Below are 21486 nucleotides of genomic sequence, written 5' to 3' on the forward strand. Positions count from 1 at the left end.
TGCATCGCGTCTTTTCCCACTCGTTCTCTGGTTCGGTGTTGACCGTATTTGCGAACGTTTGCGAAAGGCGCACAATAGTGGTGGTGGGGTTGCGGGGGTTGCGATCCCGTCGATCAAACTGCGTCGAAAACAAAGGGTTTATTCACGCGAGATCCTACCTACCTCATCTCTGGTCGTATAGTCGACACAACTTTGACAATTCCCACTGCTGTGCAGGTGATGACATATGCATATGTACTCATCCAAAATTTATGTACAAAGAATCACAGCCATATATTATCCTGGCCTTGTCACAAGGTGATGTGCACCAGGACAAGTTCCAATAAGATTCATCAAAAGCAGCTGAAATGTGATTTCTGCCAGGTGAAGAATGTCTGCACTCCCAAATGGTTTATGACAGTTTCCACTTTAAGCCACTGACATACAAGTTGCTTCATAATCCACTTGTAACTGCAAACATTTTTTTCAACCTGCAAAACATTTCCAAGCTCATCCAAGTTTTGGGGCTTGGTCATCGTGGTACATTAAGCACGTGAAAACTTTCCCTCGTCACTTATTTTCACAAGTTCAGAAGCTTTCTGGGTGATGTGACATTGCCCACCTCTTGCTCGTCTTATACAGGGTTCCTCTTTTTTTCTTTTAGCTGCACCAAATTAAATTTTTTTAAATGCATAGAACAACTTCAGTTTGGTCATTAGCTTGCCCGACTTTGGCAGCCATAAGAAATAAGGTTGACGAAGATGCTTTAACATTTTAATTACAAGCTTTCAGGGGAAATGTGAGATAGGACAATTGGTGGCAATCATTATTTAAAGCGGCTCTATTTTCTTCAGATCCTGAAATGCGCACGCACACTGAAATATCCATTGCTAATTTATGTTTTATTTGCTATGCAAATGAGCCAAAATCAAAAGAAAGGGTGTCTCAGCCACGTGGAGAGCAGTGTCCGTTCCACATCGGAGGGCCATGTACTTTGGAGAGACGAAACTGATTGGAGTAGGCACTGATCTGCAAGCCAGACGAACCGATTTGCGGCAGAGATAAGCTCCTTATCTGGTACAGTCTTTCCGTCGGTCAAGTGTTTTCCTGCGCTTCTGAAGTGCATGATTTTAGCCAGTATAGCCGAAACTCATTTGCATAGCAAAATTTGGCAATTGATATCTCAATATACATGCTCATTTCAGAATTTTAAAGAAACAGAGTTGCTTTAAATAATGGCTGCCTCCAATTCTGCTATTTCACATTTCCCTGAGAGCATCAAATTGAAAGTCAACGAAAATATATGGTACTTATCCACTTCACTGTACAAGCAACCATATTCTTAATGGTCGTCAAGCCATGCAATGCAGTTCTTTAAAAACAAAAAGCTTTGGGTGCAGCTAAAAAAAAAAGAAGCCTACTTTTCTCAGCCCCCCCCAGTTGTTTGACCTCACCCTGTATGTCCAGTCCAAAGCAATGTTTTAAAAAAATTGTTCTAAAAATTGTACCATAAGATCTGTCCAAATATTTATCGTGCCTTTAGTTTCATAGTGCATATAATGGGACTGCAACACAGGCTTGTCCTCACAGTCCCACATCTAAAGTGTTCTTTGGTGCAAGTGTTGAAATAAAATACGTATTTTGAATTTGAAAAAAAAATTATGGGGCATCGTTAAATTGAATATGGTCATTCCTAGAGGGCTACATAAATACTACCTTTTCACTTTTAGGTATCTAATCAAACTTAAAGCACAAAATGTTGGCATATTCGAAGCAACTGACCAGTCCAATTTCCCTACATCCGAGACCTCTACAATCGAGACAAGGTATTTCATTCTTCATATTCACAGAGTATTGTGCCTCTCTCTTTGCAGCAATTTGTTCGAAAGCTATTAACTCATCTCTTTCTCTTAAAAAAAGAAAACTAGTTGTCCCTCTCCGTGGATGTGCAGTTCCTTTCTTTCGCCGTTTGTACGTAACAACAGCAGCTCCATCTTGTTTTGTCATAAAGAGAGATGTAACTCGCTTTAAATCGTTCATCAAACTAAGTCTCGAACCACACTGACGAGGAACAGCACCGCAAGTCTGCATACAGGATTCATGGGCATTACAACCAAGATCCGTTCAACTCGTGTCACCGCCCATTTCCCCTTCACGGTAGAAAGAGGCAGACGACAATGCCGAATTAAAAAATAGAACGGTACTGTGCAGGGTGTGAAGAATTGGTGACACGCCTTCCAATAATGCCTCCGTCATCACTAGGGCCCGGAAATTTAGGCACTAAAAATGACGGAAATAGGCAGGCATTTAGGCCCAAAAAAATACCAAAACACGCACGAGAAAGCAAAAAATAGGCACGTTAATGTGGTGCTCTCTTTGGCTTTCTTGGTCTTTCAGATTGCTCCATCAGGGAAAACTTGCTCGTTTAAAGGCTACAATACCATACAATCCTTGACGTCTCGTACATGTATGCTGAGGCAGCCAGGAAACGCGCTATATTGAGTAATAATATTTTTAGTTTTCCGCCCTCAAAGATCTTGAAAGGCCAAGAGAGGCCAAATCTTTGGATCAAATGTACTGCGCACAAAAGGAGCAAAAGGCGCAAACACGCAGTAACGAAAAACAAAATGTAGCACTCAGCACAAGCCTGAAGGCCGCACTCGAACTTACACCCTCGAGAAAGGCTACAATGTTTACAAACATGTTTGGAAAGGCTACAATTCAATAGAGTCAATAAAAAGGCGGGCAACCCCGAAAATGTCGTATTTAGGCGTTTCTAGGCATTTATAGGTAATTGCCTAAAACTCTGGGCCCTAGTCATCACGCTGTTAAAGGAGCAAAGTCTCAACGTTTAACGTGGCAGGAAAGCCATCCTCGTTTATTAAGCAGTCTATATGAAATCACTTTGCATATTTTGTTTGTGTGGTGTATTGTCACTGCACAATCCAATTTATGGAAACACCTGGAGGAAGCAGTGATCAGCCCAGCCCCAACTCCCTGCGCGCTAACAGCAGACCTGTGCGGCATCGGGCATGTGTGAGGAGCAGCTGTAAGCTCGCACTGGCCACAGAAAATTCATCCCCTACTGTTCAATGGGTAGGGGCTAATTTTTTCAGGTTAAATGTCTAGTCCGGATGAAGGTTAAATGTTGAGAGATTGTGTTCCACCAGCACAAACATCTGAGTGTAACAGTAACGCAGAAACTGGCATGGTCTAAGCATAATTATACTATTCGTTGTTTCGCATGTAGAAAAATGGGACCACTTAAGCAGCACCTAAGGAACACAAATCCTCAACTGAAACAGACTGTATTCAAGACCCTCGTACAACCCATTCTACAATATGCCTGATGGGATCCTTACACTCAAAAGGAAGTAATGAAATTAGAAAAAGTTCAGAGACTATATACCTCCCTTGTATCATGTATATAATACAACGTAATACATGATTGGAATTTGGGGAGACGTCGGGTTAACCCGATCCGAAGCTGATTCGGAAGGGAATAATTGGGGGCGGGGGAATCTGGTTTAACCAGAAGAACTCTGACCTTAGACCTTACTGATAGGCTATATCACCTGATCTGTCCTTCAGAAAGATGCTCTACAGGTCAGCTGTTCTCCTCTTTACTTCACAAAACCTCATGTTTACTGTACAACGCACAACAGCCAAGATTTATGCATGCACATTTTACAGCTACACAGACACTACAGAGTATATCCTGTGGTTTCAGAACCTGATTCCATGTGCCTTAGACTGTATTATTCCAAACACTGTTTCTTTATGTCAAGCAAGAGTACGAAAATTCATTTGGAGTTTCGAGAAATACATTATGGGAAGCCCAATCTACCCAAGCATCTGGCCTGGTGTGTGTGCCTTCGTTGCTCCTCGAAGGTCCATTTTCGTCTCATCACCACAGCTGCTGGCAGACTTCCAATGCTGAATGAAAAGAAAATTGGTGCTATTGCTGGGAGAAAGAGAGAGAAGCTACTCTCGATGGCATCAACTACTCCTGGAGAATCCAAATGTATGGAGCTTTGCACTTTCACAGGGGTATAAGCTGGGGCTAGCTGGACAGGCCACATTGAAAATATACATATATCTGAGGTTTATTTTTATTCATTAGCTTTATAAAAAGCTATAAGAGCAGCATCGACGTCATTTGTTGTTTTGTCATTTTGCCATGGGGATATCCTGTTGAAGACAGTATGTAACTAACATTAATTTCAGGCAAAAGTGAGATAGCATTATGAGAGACAATCCTCGTTAAAAGCCAATCCATTTTTAAAAATTCCTAAAACGTACACCGAATTATCTGTAGCCAAATTTTGCTACACAAATGAGCCGACACTGCATCGACCCATAGTGCAGGGAGCACATTCCACGTCAGAGGGCTACATCGTTTTGAGCAATGGAGATGATTGGAGTAGGTGTTGATAAACAGCTTTACAACCCAGATAAGCCCAGTCAGCGAAGCTGATGTACTTCTGCGGCACAGTTTTCGTTTCCGCTCATTTGCATAACGAAATTCAGCTATGTATATTTCACAGCACGCGCTAGTTTCACTTTTCAGACAGAATGGCTTTCGATAAGGATTGTCTCCCACTTGGCTATCTCACCTGCGCCCAAAAGTCCGCAGAGAGTCTATTCATTTTACTTATCTTGTAGTCTGTCTGTACGTCCCCATAGCTTTTTCCTCTATACTGCTTCCATAGCTTTTTCATAAAAATTTTATAAAGAATAAAAAAATCTGTATATTTTGCACGGTGGCATGCCACAAAAAAGCATGTGACAGTGTCGCTTAGCTGGTTGAGTTGAGAGTACTGCTTCAGTGTTGGATGTACTGGATGTACAGCTTTGGCAAATGTTTATGGAACACAGGGGTGTCACTTTTCTCCATTGAGGCGACGTCCTTACAGCAAACAGGAGTGAACACGCATATTGAGAGACGGATAGAGCAGCCGGTCACCCGTTTCATATTCTATCTCTTTCCGAGAGCTAACGAGGGGCCGCTACGATTAAGAAATACTTCTGTGCCATGTTCCGTGAACTTTTGTCCCAAACTGTACCATGCTCACGTCTTGTAAATGCCCCCATTTCCATGACCTGGCTCTAATAAGTGCCAATAGACCGGAACAACAGATTTGAAACTTGGTTTCTTTTCCTCACTGGTATTACTTATCTTACATCACTTACACGGGTGGGAAAAAAAAAAAAAGTTTGACCTTACCCTTGCTGCACATGCATGCAGATGTTTTTAACCACACAAGACATATCAAGTGGGAGAGCTTTATTGAAGTTTCATGGTGCTTCGTACTTCTTCCCTTCACTGTCCTCATCCTCTTCGTCATCTTCCTCTTCAGCCTCATTCTCTGTTTCAAAGGTGTTGTCCGGAATGTCGTACAACCGGATGACGGGCTGTACAGATGCATATCAAATGCCTTTTAGGCTCATGGCAAAGAATACGTTAGAACAGCACTCGTAGAGAACAGGGATGATCAAACAGTTTTTGTTCCACACCTCGCAGTCTGGACTGGGCTACCTTCAGGAAATTTTATCATTTATTCTTAATTGGTTACCCATAAACTAATCATAACAATTTCCTGACAGTATTTTCGAGGATACTGCAGAGCAGCTAGCTTTGTCAGAGGAGAACAAAAGATATCATGCATGTAATGCTGAGCCACAACAGTGCTTTCAATCTGTAATTTTATAAAATATTTTTGTTCACACATTATCCATGAAAATAATGTGTTTCCTATTTCAAGCAGCCGTTGACTGCTTGCCGCAGAAAATTGGGAATTTACAAATTTGTGCTGGAGAATTTCGAATTTGCCGCAGCAGAAAACCAGGGGCCTTAGCCACCGCTGTGTACCTGCCCCGCTGCAGAGACCAATATGTCAAAGGAGACAACAAAGCTGCAGCAGGAGCCAGCTGCAGCTTTGGTCACTTCCACTTTGGCAAAGTCACTTTGTCATTGTGAGCCAAAGTTCACAATGCACACCCAAGGAGGCAACAGAACACAAAAGGAACAGCGTATGCTACGACGGCCCTAAAACATCTTTGCACACTCAGAGACAAACAGACTACATGATGAAAGATGAAAGTCACTGAAAAGTGTCCCTTCCCTGCAGTTCAACCAAGAGGGTCATTGTCTTCACCATGTGATGACAGGAGGAAATCGTGGAAATAACAAGTCCTTTGACCTGCTTCCATTGCGTCATATGACGGCAGCAATGCACAAACAGTCTGTGGAATACACTGGCCAGGCACATGCAGGAGGCAAACACAGTCCGAAAAACAGAAAAATGGGATGCATGGCATCCAAAATTTCGGTCGCTCGTATACGTCAACTCTATGAGAGTTCTGAGGAGTATTTTTTGAGGAGCAAAATGTGATGGTGAAAGTAACTGTCTGAAAGACATAAAGCTGGCTCTTAAATCGAGCACAAACAAATTACTGATAGTTCTGAGGGGTGAAAGGCAACTGCGCGAAATATTGATTTTTTTGCAAGAAAAATAGTCTTAGCTTCTAAATTGCCAATGAAGGACCTTTCAGGTGTTTTGAAGGAGCAAAATGTTACAGCTGAAATAATTTACATAAATGGCAGTACAAATGAATTCATCTTAAGCATGCACAGCACTTTCCCTCGTCTTAATTAAAAAGCGTGAATGGGAAGAATGCTAGTGTGCTTTATGTGGTTTACTGTCTCAGATGATTTTCACTCAGTCATTCTCGATGATTTGTGCAACAATACATCCCCCCTTTCCCAATGAAACAGTATGCACTGAAAACTTTCATTAGGGTCCTTACCTTGTTGGGGTCCTTCATGATCAGGTATTTCCCTTCAGGAAGACGCAGGCAACAGTCAACAATGCATCGCAAAATACCCCATGCGTTGTCCATGTTCAAGTTGATCTGGTCAGCAAACTCTTTGGGCTTGAACTGTTGAGTGCCCAAAATGGCATGTTTCGATGAATCGCGTACATGCACACGAGACACATACCTGAGAAGAAATATGCTTGTGTCACCCGCTATATCACAATGATATGACAAGTGGATGTATAAACTGGCCCATTAAATTTGCAACTGCATGTTCACCCCATAAATACTTGAACAACCGAACTGTGCATACAGGAAATTGACCCCAATGTTTGTGTCTTCCTCCTGTATGCATTCTTCGGTTGTTCAATTATGTGTCACCAGCACACCCAAATTTCCACTGTTACTGACTTCATCCCATACACCTCAAATCTGAAATATTTGTAATACCGTATTTTCTCGAATCTAAGACGACCTCGAATATAAGACGACCCGAGTTTAGGGTACACGAATTTGGAAAAAAAGTAAACAGGGATTGGGAGGCAGAATAGCAGTTGGAATCAACGCACAATACCATTTATTTATCATCACTTTCTACACTACTGTGTTCTTTGTTGCTAACTGCACACAGCTCATTGTCCTCCGTTCCGTACAAAAAGTTCGACAAACCACATTTCTTAAGAGTGTACACCACAAAGTCATCATGTACATTGCACCAAGTGTCCAAAATTCACTGCGCTGGCACGATTCTTGATCTCTCCCTGTTGTTTTAGCCACCTTGTAACACTTATTTCCGATACTTGAAACCGCCTTGCCACCGCTAAATTGTTGCTGTATTTACGAAACTGTTAACTTTTCATCAAAACGCCGGAGACCGACGTCATGACAGGGAATGAAGAATGAACGCCGTCTCCATTGTGCCCGTATTGCCATACTTGCATCGCGCTGACTCCGCAACACGTGATTCGGTCACGCCGTGCTATTGGCCGATCCCGTCACCTGCTTCCGCCTCTCCCCTGACCTCGTTGTGGCGCGCATATTCGAATATAAGACGACCCCCCGACTTTGGAACACTGTATTTTGAAAAAAAGAAAAAGGTCGTCTTATAATCGAGAAAATACGGTATGCCTGGTTACCTTCTTTGAGGCCTAGACCAATTTACTGATCTACACTGAAACCTTCGGCCTCATAGTTTCAGAACCATAAACAATACAAACTACAGATACATATTGAATATGCAGTAAAACACCACTTGAACAAATGTCACTTGAGCAAACTATTCAGATCAACAAACTTTGCTAGAATCCCCCCTGCTGGAATACTATTGTTGCCAATGTAAATAATTCCCAGTTTAACGAATCTCAGTGCGGCATAGATTTCAGTTCTACATATCTTTTCTACGGCCACACTGCATTCCTGTTGATTTATCGTGACTGCCGCCATGCTGGCTTTTGAGCTAGAACTTCATTAGCGCTCTAAATTTGGGTAGTAGCCATAGCCGCAGCCAGAAAGTAGTCACATGTAGCGGTATGGCGCGCACCTGACCAAATTTTAGTTTGCTTAATTTTAGCCAGTTTTAAGTTAACATTTGGAGATGTTTGAAAGTCAGCAACACATACCGTAATAACAGCCCCCAGATAAGTTAATACCTCCCCCCTTCAGTGTTCTGGGGAGCTCAAATTAACCGAGAAATTTTTCCATTCCCACAGCTCCAATATAAAGTGTAACAAAGAAATAAGACTACCCCCACGGGAAAGCGGAACTCAGCGAAGAACACCACCAGTATATAAGTGAATAAATTACCCAAACTTGATCTGGTCTGATCCAGCCAATAGAGCCTGCACAGTCCACTTGGCCAGTTTGCAAGAATTGTTCTTCAGCTCATTGGCCAAGACAGCTCCTCTCTGGGTGTCAAGCTTCTGACGCCAGTCAATGCCACCAGAGGTGCGGGGATCCCACTCGTTGAGCGCCTTGATGCTGATGTACTGCAGCTCCCCATTGGGGCCGAAAGTGACACCATCGTGCTCGCAGCGTACAATAAGCCCCACATCTTCTCCCAGTTCAAACTTGCGGTACCTGTAGGCTACTGAGGCCACTTCTCCCTCTTCCTCCTCTTGTACAAATGGGTTTGGCTTTTCAAAGCTATGCTTCTCTTCGCCCTGCACGTAGAACAACATAACTGCATTATGCTAATAACCACAGCACTATGTGAACCCCCAAGATTATCAAAGGCTCTTCAGCTCCCTTGCAACATCAATGCGCATGCCTTTTAGGCTTTTTACGATACATAGAATTTTACTTCCTTCGCTACTTTCACTGGTTGGACTACCAGAGTACAAGGGCAATCCTTGTTTACTCGTACGAATATGTACTTGCAGATGTCCAAGCTCACTCATATCTTCTAATGTACCACATGCAATGTCCTCATACACCATCATTGTTCTTTTGAGTTCTTCTACCTTTGCCGTTCCATACAAGCCCACTTTCCCACATCAATTTGATGCAAATAGTCTAATACAGTCGCCGTGCAATTTTTTGGACTCTGTGGGGATCGTGGGGGGGCAGAGTAATCGAGCAGTCCGAAAAAACGAATTTCGCTCGAAAATATACTTTAATAAGCACTAGTAGGATCGGAAAATTTGTCTCTGCTTTCCTAACGCGCTTCCACCGCTGCCTGCTAACAGCTTCTACTTCTTGAAGCACGATTTCGCCACTGTACACTGACAGAGGCACCGCCGTCATCAAGTCGGCTTCACCTACTGCATGCAAGCTCTAGGTACGCTTTACAGCGCTGTCGCATGACTTACAGGCGGACAGCACATGCTGGGCCTTTCGAATCAAGCCGTTGGCCAAACACAAAGATGCAAATGCTTATGACAGACGTATTCTACTGAGAGGGATGGAAAATGAACAATCATTGCCAATTTTTTGCCTCGATATTTTAGTTGGATGTTCTCTTTCGATACGAATTTCGGATGATACAAATATTTTCTGTCACCCCAAGAGAGAAATTCGCTGGTTGTGCAAACAGAGTATGAAATATCGAGCGACGGGTTTGCACGGCGTCCGAAATTTCGGACGTTCTTATACATCAACTCAATGAGACCCTCGGCCATTCCGTGAACGAGTCCCAATACAGTGGAATCTCACCAAACTAAGATCTCTTAAATGGAATTACTGCTTTAATGAAACAACAGCCGCAAGGTCGTTTGGATTCATATTTATGCAGTACAAAAATTTTCCTGTTAAACGGAACAAAATTTTTTACACCACCAGGTAAACGGAACTGATTGAATATTTCAAAGCATCATCGCTACATGTACCGCAGCTTGAGCTCTCCACTTCTGGTACGGCCATGATTAGGATTAGTACGTTAACAGTAGTAAATGCCATTTGCAACGGTTCCTCAGAAGCGTGCACATCATGCTCTTGATCTTCAAAGCATGATCGAAGCGATCAACAATTTTGAGAGTGCCAGCTACACAGAAACGGCGCTTACAATGAAGCAAGTAATGCTGAAAAGTACGTTAACGAGAACTCTTAGCGAAAAGGACAAGCTGCGTGATGCCTTTAGTGCTCCATGATTTGGACTGCAAAGAAAAAGACTTGGACTAGGTGACCACGAAGAGCTTGAAAAATGCTTGCTACTGTAGGTAAAGTGTGCCCAAAGTCAGAATATCCAATGAGTGTGCCAGTTGTTTGTGTGAAAGTGGAACATCTCAATGAGGACTAGAATAAAATTGAAAATTGTATGTGTGTCTATGCATGCTATATATATGGGTGTGATGATGTTACTAAATGTTGGGGTTTAGCTGCTTCTGTTAGTAATAGCATAATGCGCAGAAGAGCATATCATGCTGTCTGAAAGTCACGTGCAGTAAAACGGTTTTTCTGTTTCCTGTCAAAAAACGTGAAACACAGAGGAGGCAAGCCTTGATAAATGTGATTAAATGTGTCGACAAATATGTCTCGTCAGGGATTCCAACTTCATATGCACGAATATGACGCACACATTTTGCAACAGGTACACGAGAAATACGTCAGCACTTTAGCCGGAAACTAATTCAATAAAAATAATGTGTCAGATCTGTGAGTGTTTGTGCATTTACCCGGCAGGACAATAGCACTTCTACGTTGCCACTGTCCTTCCATACGACAGCGTGGAAGACATCGTAACCCGTCCATATATAGAGGGTGGATGGCAGGAAAACCGACTTGAAAACGTTACATTCGGAGTGCCGTGACACCGGGTGAACGTCAATATGGCTTATGTATTCCTAGTCTTTCAAGCAGTGGCCTTTTCCAACTTGCCGCATGGATGGTGGAGCACCTGATGCTGCCAGGTACTGCATGATTTTATCATGGTTTGGAAGACTAACTGTTCCCGAATGTTGTTACACCATCCATTGACTAAGAATGCAGAACTTCCGGGGATGAAAACAACACCGGGTACTGCCATCGTGAATGAGCAATACATGTGCTGACAGAAATCGCTTTGCAGTAAACTGACTAAAAGCTGCACGGATGGGTGTTGATACCGGCCACACGAAACACCCTCTCTGCGGTCCACCACTCTCCAGATTGTTTCTATCACTTGCCAAATGGCGACAGCACTTTTTTACGTAGCAGCTTATTGCAATCGTTAGCTTTTGTACTTTCCCCCCTCTCTGTTGGTGCACCATTAATACTTACCATCTTGAGTACTTGCTGAGAGAAGTTGTGGTTGATGAACGTAGCTTCTAAAGCCAGGTTGCGCGGAGAATTAATGCTGTTGCCTTCTTCATGCGGAGGTTCTGCCGCAGTCTCATTCACTGTCAGCAGGTCTATAACAAAGCTTGTTAATATCTCACCGGTCACAGCAGAGAACACTCACCGAACTCAGAGTCATCACGTTTGTCAAAGAAGAGCTTGTCGTTGACGCGCTGTAAAAGATTACTTTCTTGAAAAAGCAAATCTTTCTTATTGGGGCAAGGAACCTGCTGTACTGCTGCCCCAATGTTTAACACACATATTGTAGAATTGCTCTCAATATATGTTGGATGTGCAACATCCTATTTCTTGCATAGTGCGACTTTTTCATAATAGTATTGCACAAAAAGGATGGGGTGCTTTCTGTGAAGGGTGCTATGGGGACAACAACGGAGGTACAAAACTTCTTGAAACAAAGCATGCCAGTACAACACGCCAGTAACGGGCGCTACTGACTACTGATGTTCAGCTTTGCAAACACATTTCTGTATTCAGGAATAAAATAGAAAAATGAAATGAAAAAAAAAAAAAGATTCTTTTTGAAGTGGTTGCAACACTTCGTCTCAAGTCATTCCAGATAAATGTAAATAGCAATTATTTGCACAGATGTGACACTGCATTCCAGGTACTACAGGAATGTGAGTAACAGAAGCATGGAAAACCGACACTGCAAATACAGAAATTGATGCACCTCTGAACAGCGCCGCGTCACAGCAGGCGTCTCCTTCAGTAAGGAAGTGAGAGAGAGAGGTCACACGCTTACGACTACCAATGGGAATGTCTGGAGCTTTGAGTATGTGTGTTCAGGGAGTTACAGTTGAACCTCTCAATAACAAACTTCGATTTAACAAACTCCTCTGTTTAACTGAGAATTTCCATTGCCTGTACGCGTCCCCATAGACGGCAACACATTTTTGCGCTCGATTTAACGAAATACATTCGTTTGGTCGCCTCTATTTAACTAAGTCTCTAGGCGACTAAAGCCTTCTGCGCGTGCCTTTCCCCTTCACCACAAAGAAGAGTTTTCGCTAGTGCAGTTGTCATGTGCTGTAGGCTCGTCGTAAAAGGAGCATGTAGACATGTGCGCCAGCACCACTGGTAATTTTCGATACGCCGACGCCGTTTAGAAATCGGCGCGAGGGCCTCGTTGCACCTGTTTCCAGACACGGAAACATGCATTACTGGGCCCTCGCGAAGCCCATTTTGCTTTTGTTCATGCCGATGAGAGTAGGTTGCGGTTTTGTGCCGTTTTTCACTTGTTTTTGCTCATGCCGTCAGTCAAAGTTCCATCGGCGCAAGCGTCTACGTGATATGTACCCCCTTCTCGTTGTTTTCGGTATTTAACAGTGGTGTACAGTTGTTCTTTCCAGAATTGTGTGTCATACCGTCACGAGTGCAAGTGAACCAACCAAGAAATGTTGATGCACGAGCGCACAGGAGAACCAGGAGAAAGCAAACGAGCCCATCCGGAGTTGCGAAAGTTACAAAAACTCCAAGCGATATTGCGCATAAAGTACGTATTACCTAGCGTTATGTGATGAATAAAGCTTGATATTTTGTGCCCTTCATATCTTGATACCTGTTTTATGAGAAATGGCGTTTTACGGTACACGCAGTGCAGGTAGTGGTGGCGGCCATCTTTGTTTCACTTGGCGTGCTCCATTTAACGAATTTCTCTATTTAACGAAACAAAGAGTCAACATTTACAAATTCATTAAAAAGAGGTTCAATTGTATAACCTGCAAAGTAAGACACGCAGAAAAATAATTGTTCTTTTCCTCAATGCCATAGCATGGTATACGACGTGTGCATTATGTGATGAACCAGATCTCTCAAAGCGTCACAACTACCTAATCTGCAGTGTGTTACGAAAATACACACAAAATTGTGAGGGTATCACAGAGTAACGGGGAGGAGGAACTAGAAAGGGTAAAAGGGACAGAAAAAGCCCCCAATAGGCTTTTATCTAGACGTGTGCGAATATTCGAAATTTCGAATACGAATCGAATATTTGCGATATTCGATTCGTATTCGTATTCAAAGTTTTCAAATATTCGTAAAAGTTCGAATATTCGATTTTTTTTCTCGAATATCATAGCTGCTTATTACAAAGCTGTCGCATGCAGCGCGCTGGAATTTGTACGTTGCGGTGTCTGCGCAGAACAAGAAAAAGAACAGCTGCAAAAGCGGCGCGCGGAGCTTCCGAGGTACTCTGCTGCGAATGCGCCACTACACGTTCGGTAACCGAAACCGAAACTAGTACAGTTGCAGCCGCCATTTTCCAAACCGCCAAACGCAAAACCGCGGTACGCTTCATGCATCGTAGCACAGTCGCGGCATTAATGGATTGCAAACGAATTCGTATGAGGCCTACAGTTCGGTGAAATTCCGGTTTAATATCGAAATTTTGTTGGTGTTGAGCTGAATACTGTTGTTTACCGTACTATTGCATGCATAGCCAAAACCCGCTTCTCGAACGCGTTTTTTCTGCTTCGATTTGTGGTTGTTAGCGATACATGATAGAATCATGGTCGCGTGCGATGACGGCGATAATTGAGGAGTGGGACGTGACGATATTTTGACAAAGGTTCTCCAACTCCGGCGCTGTGCGAACGCGTATGTTAAAAAGTGCCGACTAGGACGACAATCACACTGCAGAGTCATTTGAAACTGCACTAACTGTCATAACAAATGATAGCAAGACGCACATAGTTAAGCTCGACCTGCATGGAGCGATTTTGCTCGCGCGTCAGCGTGAGAAAGCTTTGGGGCCCGCGCGCAGATTTTTGCCGTGAAATGAAAGAAGTGCCGAACGCGAATGCCAAGGAAACAATCACGCACGATGAGCACAGTCATACAACATCGGCGCGCTACTGCGCTAATGAATGAGCCTGTTCCAAGCGATGCATTACCGTCAGGAACTATGGTCTCACGCGTGAGAGTACAGTGAAACTGCGCAGTTTCTGGCCTACACAACAAATGTGGAAGGCATTGTCAGTGCAAGAAGAAAGCACTTGCCACCTTCAGTTTCCTTCTGAGATGTGCTCATCACTACACCATCCCACATTCTGAACATGTCAGCTCTTTACTTCCACTCTCTGTTTCACCAGCACTTACAATGCCAACACAGTTGCCCATTGTACATGAAAGATTTTCGAAGTGCAAGTTTTTGTTTATGGTTTTCAGCCTCATGAGAACACACATTGTTCCGCTGTAAAAATAATTTTACTGTACATGTGCATATAAGCATATATACCCTATGCTAATCCAATACATTAATACATATTCCGTATTAGCACTTGGGACATTTTTCTAAGGGTAACACAACTGTGACGATGCTTGTTTTCGGGGCTTAATTAACTTAATTAACTCTTAACTTTAATAAGCCTTTATCTTATGACGTCATATTCGATATTCGAAGGACAATTTTGCTGATATTCGTATTCGATTCGTATTCGAAAATTTCAATATTCGCACACCTCTACTTTTATCCTACTACTCCTAGTTTCTAAAATCGGTAATGTCTTTCACACTTTTTCTTTCTTTAGTGAGGGGATGCTCAACAAACTCTCAACACAAAATGATATTGGGACCTTCAGTGTTTGCCAACAAAATGGTTAGAAAGGAATGGGCTTCTCAAACGTTTTTGTTGTTTGGGAAAACAATACAAGAACAAGTGTAGCAAAACTTTCTAGGTAGGACTACTTAGCTGCTGTTTGACATTCTCACCTGCACAATGATGTCCCACGAATAGACAGAACGGCCGGCACACATTAGGCAAGCTACAATGGCGTCCGTGGCAAAGATGCGGTAGTTCTCAGTTTTGGCCAGCTATGTACAGAAAAGAAAAGCACACGGAAAGAGTTTGAAACCAAACAGGGTTCAACATGTTGCTTAATTCACTGGCAAAAATGTGCTATCCCTCCGTAAAATTGACTAGATTTTCTCAGATACATCCTAGGCTTGGGCTGCACCTTGCGCTGTACTGTGGGCAAGAGAGCATGTTCGACACAATGCATATTTGCCCACCTGGCGAATGATGGGATCGTCAGTTGTAGTGACCTTGTGGAAGATGCGGTTGATGCGTTGCAGGGGCTTCTCGTTCTTGCAGGTGACCAGGTTGTAAGCCTTATCAAAATACTCGATAGAGCCGCACGTGTATACGTCCTTCCCTTCAGAAATTCCTGGCAAGGAGAGCTTTCCCAAGCGAGGAAAATCCATCTCTTCCAGCACCTTCCATGTCGGGCGAACGTTGACTGAGGCTTCACGGTTCTTCACTTGACCCACTTGACCCTTGTTGTCAAACTTTTGTCGCATCTGCTTCTGCCACTTGCGCACTTGCTGCAGACGTTCCCTGCGCAGCCAAATAGAGTAAAAATCTCCCGACATGGATCTCTGTGATCATGGCTCTTCCTAGCACAAAATCGACTATGTCTACAAGTGTGTAAAATGTTGCCAACAAACTAGTGAACTGGATGATTTCAATAATTCGAACAGACCAATTATCCGAGGAATCATGACATTTTGATGCTTTTGTGCAATTTGATGTTCCCTCCAAGCTCAGACTTGTCACACATATGCACAACATGTCACCACCCCAAAGCAGTTCACAAAATCTCCAGTGGATGCCATTCTGCAGCAACATTTACCGTACAGTTTGATTGCACCTCGTACATGGCTCACCGTTATACAGCGAATCCCCGTTAATTCGGATGTCATGGAACTCGCAAAGATGTCCGCATTATACGAATGTCGAAAAGGAAAAGAAAAGGACCACACAACAATGGGCGTACTTGCCATCATGAGGACACTGATTTAAGTGAAGCTCTCAGAGTATGGTAATTTGCTTTTGCCAGCTCATTTGCGCTGTTGGAAGTTCTTGGAGCGCGGTTAGGTGCTCCACCACACTTGCACTGCTTGCACCATCAGAAGCATTCAAGTAGAAAACATTCAAAACTTTCTATTGCCACAGCGGTGGCTCCTCACATTTGTCGTCCAAGGATAGCCTTCTCAGCAGTTGCTAAGACATCGTACACAATATCATCTTCAGTCAAACTACCAGCCAAAACACCATTGTCAGTTATGATGGTAGTCCGCAAGTTGCATCAAAGGAGGCAGGAGACCACGGGAATGGCTGCCATCCTCTTCGGCGGTCGTGTACCCCTATGGAGGCAGAATTCTTCAATCGTGCAAGACCGCAAAGGCGAAAGCAGTTCACAATTTCGTTGGAGTCTATTACGGAGCCGCCATGGAAGCTTGGCGCGCAGTGCAGAAAAAAAGAAAAGAGCGTGAGACACGTGGTTGCTTGACAGATGCTTGAAAGGAGAGGGACGACGTCACAGCGCTGATAACCATAACGATGCGAGCGGACCTGTTCCGCTCAATTGTACTACTGAAAACTGCTTCTGAATGGGATCTACGTGTGCCCGTTGTAGAAGCTCGCTAAATTCGACTATCGTTTACACTCGCACATTTTTCTGCGAGGCTGTCTCTGTAGTATTGAGAAGTAGGTTAAGTGTGTGTTACCGGAGGTTTTTTGACGGAGCTGCGTTTACAACGTACCTTCTGCACAGCTTCGAAATAGTGAAGGCTGCCGCACATACTTTCAGCGACGGCGAAAAAAGTGCCGATCATTGTTCCCGCACGAGTGCTCAAGATTAGAGAATACAGCGCTTCAAAGTGTCTCACACAAAATCCACCAGGTTGTCTACCAAAATTGCAGGCTTCAAATTTCCTGGCTTTTCCAGGTTTTCACTGACTACTTCAAGGAAACTCCCAGGCCAAAACAAAAGGGAACTTTGTGCCTGCTACTACATTTTGATACAGATCCCTCATTAAAACGGATCATATACTGAGTACTAGTGAGGCTGCCCTACTTTTCTGCTTGTCGTATTGGCGAAGTGATACTCGTGGCGCCGTTGCTGCAGTGAAGGTGCCCAAACACTGATCAGCATTCACGATTTGCTGCGCATTATGACACTTGTCTGTAATTTTCGCCGACTTCAGCTGCATTTTGGCATATTCCCTGACAGTCCCCGCGACTTTTCCAGCTGCATCAAGATGCCCTGACAATTCCGGGTTTTCCAGGTTGGTAGATACCCTGATCCACATACCGTTCTCGTCCCTTGGCTGACTTGGATAGGACTTGCAGCTGTTGCTGCTGCACCAGCTTTTGACGCTCACGATTGCGCATGTTGCGTTGCTGAAAAAAAAAAAAGAGAAGAGGTCAAAACCCTTGTAAAAGGCACAAATTTTTCGGGTGCCGAAACACACTCACATGGTTCATGCGGAAACGTCCTCGCTGATGCATGGGTTTGTGCATGCGTGCCGTGTCCACCAACTGGAAGGTGCTCTCATCCTCCTCGTGGTAGTATGCATACTGGGTCCCAGACCCAAACTGAGAGCTGTATTTGTCTGCGTGGGAAAGCATAATGTTGACATCTCTACTGATGCCGTTCAAACAACAAACACCCTATCCTAGAGGTACCAAGTAAAGGGGCCAGGAAAACCTACCCCACGGCAACAAGCTCATCTGGCGCCCTGCTGCAAGCAAACAAAACCAATGCCACCTAGATAAAGGAAGCGCGGTGGATGGCTCCCCTTCCTCCCATGCTACTTGGACATATAGGGTCGGGATTCAGCGAATCGCCGCAGACGATTTTGCACGCAGGCTTTCTGTGGCTTCAAAGCTGTCACCCATGCGGCTCACATCTTTAGCTACGGCCACCAAAACATGATCATATTTGTTGGACGCTCAATTATTACGTCTCTCAAGCGACGTTGTTTCTCGGTGGTACTGATAAAAACAAACTGGAAGGTAGGACGTAGATATCTCTGGAAAAATAAACTGGACAATTAATGTCCCTCACATTAAAACAAAAATCAGGCAGATTTGGGAACTCTGGAACAGCCATCATCGTACGCCACATGTGCTCAGGGTGAAAGTTCCCACATAAGACACTTATTTTGACAAAAAAGCTCACAGCACAGCATCATAAATTTTGATGCATTTTTGCCAACAGTGCTCTCTACATGAGGACACGGGAAGATCTGCTGCCTGTACTGTACATATTGTGTGAGGGCATTTTTTTTAAAATCCTGTTTACATGAAACACAAAGATTCGTGAAGAATTGTTTATAACCGAATTATAACCAAATTATCCAGGCTGCTCTCTCCGCACTAAACTACATTCTTTTTCGCCTGTCGTATTGTTTAACTATCGAGTCGTGCACAAGAAGTAATGGCAGGTTTCTTAGTTATTACAACCGAGTCATAGCCAGCTGGGATTGCTGCAACGTAAAAATTCAGGTAATAAGAAACGAAACAAGAACGCAGTTTTGAGTCGAGTGCGTGCGTCGCATGCAAGATAATGTGTGCTTTGTTGTCAGAAAAATAGGCATTATACGAATGAAACAAAACGTATCCAATCCCTCTGTCTCATTTATCTGTCAAAGACCCGTTTCTCACGAGTCAATCTAAACCAATTTACGTCGCACGGACGGTAATATGCTGCGAACACAAAATATGTGTCCCTGAGCCCCGCTGTATTTTCTTGCACACCCCACACACAGTAGTGACAACGTCACATACATACAGTACTGACTGAACGTCACAAAATGCAATAGAAGAGCAATTTACTCGCAGCCCGACGGTCTTGGTACGTCGCACCAGTCCAGTCTGCTACCTGCATGAACAATTCATAGTTGTTCCATGTGGACATACACTGCAAGCTGTACCACGGTACAGACAGTAGGCCTAATCACCTTTCCGAGCCTGTCGCTCTTTGCAAAAGGTTGGTATGGCATATCCTGATACTGAGGCGGTATTGTGCATGGTCCCCATCCCGTAGGGTTGTCCTGGATAGGAGGCAACACAAACCGTGCTGTTGGAGGAATTTCGTGGTGCTCCAAAACACCTAAATTTCCTGATGCCATACGCTCCAACATCGGCATGATTGAATGAAGTCCGAAACCGGAACTCTCACCGGAACCACGTGAGCAGTACGTGGATGGTGCAAATGCAATAGTGCACGTTGGGTGTCTAAATTTTTATTTAACGTAATAAATTTTGAAGGTGAGCCTATTGTTTGCGCATGTTTGTCGATGTCTTCTTTATTTTTGAGACCGTGACGTCACCTTCTTGCTGTGGTCGGTCCACTGCACTGATCTCTATCTATAAAGGCTGGATGGCGCATGGGAGAGGGGCTCGCGGGGGAGAGGCGTGCATTTGGGCCGCCATGTTGGGAGGCCCTAAAGCGCAGTGTGCGCCCATAGAAAACAATGGGAGGCAACGGAGATTGTGAGTATTTATAGCGCTGCAGGCGTTGATCGTTGCTTGTCATCACACAATTTTGTAAGGTGCCAGGATACTGATGTATCCTAACAGTGTTTCACAGGTGTCCTGCCGTTCGATTCTTAATTACGTTATGTTTTGCATTCCGAAACTAGACCGTCACAGCAGTGCAGCGCTGGGGATTGTACTACAGTACGTTTCCCAGCCAATATTTCAACAAGAAACGATGTGAGGTTAACAACCACCATGTATGTAATATCCCGTGCTGCGTTCTGCACAAAAATTGTTCCATAAAGAAGGGTCCGGGAAAGCATATACTCGCATGGCAGAAAGAGATCGTTCTGTAGAATCACAGCCGTTGTTTTAGCCGTGTATCGGTTTCGTATGATTTATATCAAGCACCGCCGCAGAAAGTGTCTTTTAGTGAACGACTGCGGTGCTTTGCCTCGCAAATATGGACACACCGAAGCAGCCCAAATACGTTGTGAGCGTGATTTAATTGCTTCACGCAATTAGAACACGCTCGTTAGGACAGTTAATCAGGTAGTGATGTAAGCTTAATCAATTAAGTTACTTAAAAGTGGTAACACCTCCTTGAGACACAAGATTTACCTCTTTTTGAAGTACAGCCCTTCTATGTTTGTTTGTTTCTTCCTTCATTTGTTCTGATTATTTGCAGGCGCAGTTGTGCCAAACTGAATGTCCTTCTCGAGTACTCACATGCTTTTGCTGAATACAACTGCAGCGTGAGCAAAGCTGCTTAGGAACGGGGGCCTGCTATCCAGTGCTGACTTTGTCATGCTTGTTATGTGGAGCACGTTCGAAAAAATGCAGCTGCACATCTGAAACTCCAATGAGTATCATCGTCATCTAAAAGAGAGCGTCCTAGCACCGTTGTGAGACCAGACACGCTTTCTGAATATCTTCTATGGCACCTTCCGCAGTTTGCACAATTTTGTTCAGCATCGAAGTCTCTCATACGAACCACTTTGCATTAACTGTGACTCCCATCTTACATTTTGATGTGCAAGGGCCTTCTTGCACTACACACGTATGATCTGCAACAGGATAATTGCAGCAGGACGATTTGGAGCTTGAAACAGTTGTGATTTTGTCATTTTGGCCCTCGTGTACCCCGTCTGTGAAACGTAAACAAAAAATATCTAACACGATATGCTTTTGTAAAGAAGGTCACTGATGGTGAGTAAAGAGAATATACAAGTTCAAGTTTATTCAACATTTTATATCATACATTATATTATTCAACATTTTATATCAAGTTTATACAACATCAAGTTTATTCAAGTTATTTCTTGCACTTATGCGTTTCAGGATACAATGAACGTGCAGGGAGGTCACAAAAGACTACATTTATTGTTTTATGACAATACATAATAATATGTGTTATACATCAAATATGTGTTAATATAATAATATATATAAGAATATAATATGTGATAAATGAATGTGATCAACAGTAGATGTAAACAACACCAGTAGCCAGAGAAGTGCATTCTCAAGAAATAATTTTCTTATTATAGCATATATGTGCATGCCTATTAACTGAAACAATTATCATGGTTCTCACGGTTTTCATTCCTGAGAGTGTACTGTAGAGACGGCTTACATCTACAACAATTAATACA

At 43.5% G+C, this 21486-nt stretch overlaps 1 protein-coding gene and 2 long non-coding RNA genes across 3 annotated transcripts in view; 2 read left to right on the forward strand and 1 right to left on the reverse strand.

Annotated features, from left to right (window-relative positions):
• The window catches only part of LOC135393181 (uncharacterized), a 294635-nt gene that overhangs the window by 266205 nt on the left and 6944 nt on the right, over nt 1-21486 (forward strand). The gene's annotated exons all lie outside the window — the stretch shown is intronic.
• Nucleotides 1046-2146, forward strand: LOC135391551 (uncharacterized). Its single transcript, XR_010422029.1, has 3 exons — nt 1046-1056; nt 1185-1285; nt 1710-2146. It is a non-coding gene; the product is annotated as an uncharacterized LOC135391551 (long non-coding RNA).
• On the reverse strand, nt 5252-19537 carry LOC135391552 (eukaryotic translation initiation factor 3 subunit D-like). Its single transcript, XM_064621851.1, has 11 exons — nt 19312-19537; nt 19187-19232; nt 17825-17961; nt 17661-17749; nt 15577-15901; nt 15277-15378; nt 11672-11720; nt 11491-11621; nt 8602-8957; nt 6790-6982; nt 5252-5394 (listed from the first exon to the last, which is right to left on the reverse strand). Exons 1-11 carry the CDS (start codon nt 19498-19500, stop codon nt 5278-5280), a joined length of 1734 nt encoding a protein of 577 aa, XP_064477921.1. The 5' UTR covers nt 19501-19537; the 3' UTR covers nt 5252-5277.

Source organism: Ornithodoros turicata, chromosome 4, assembly GCF_037126465.1.
Source record: "Ornithodoros turicata isolate Travis chromosome 4, ASM3712646v1, whole genome shotgun sequence".
Taxonomy (NCBI): Eukaryota; Metazoa; Arthropoda; class Arachnida; order Ixodida; family Argasidae; genus Ornithodoros; species Ornithodoros turicata.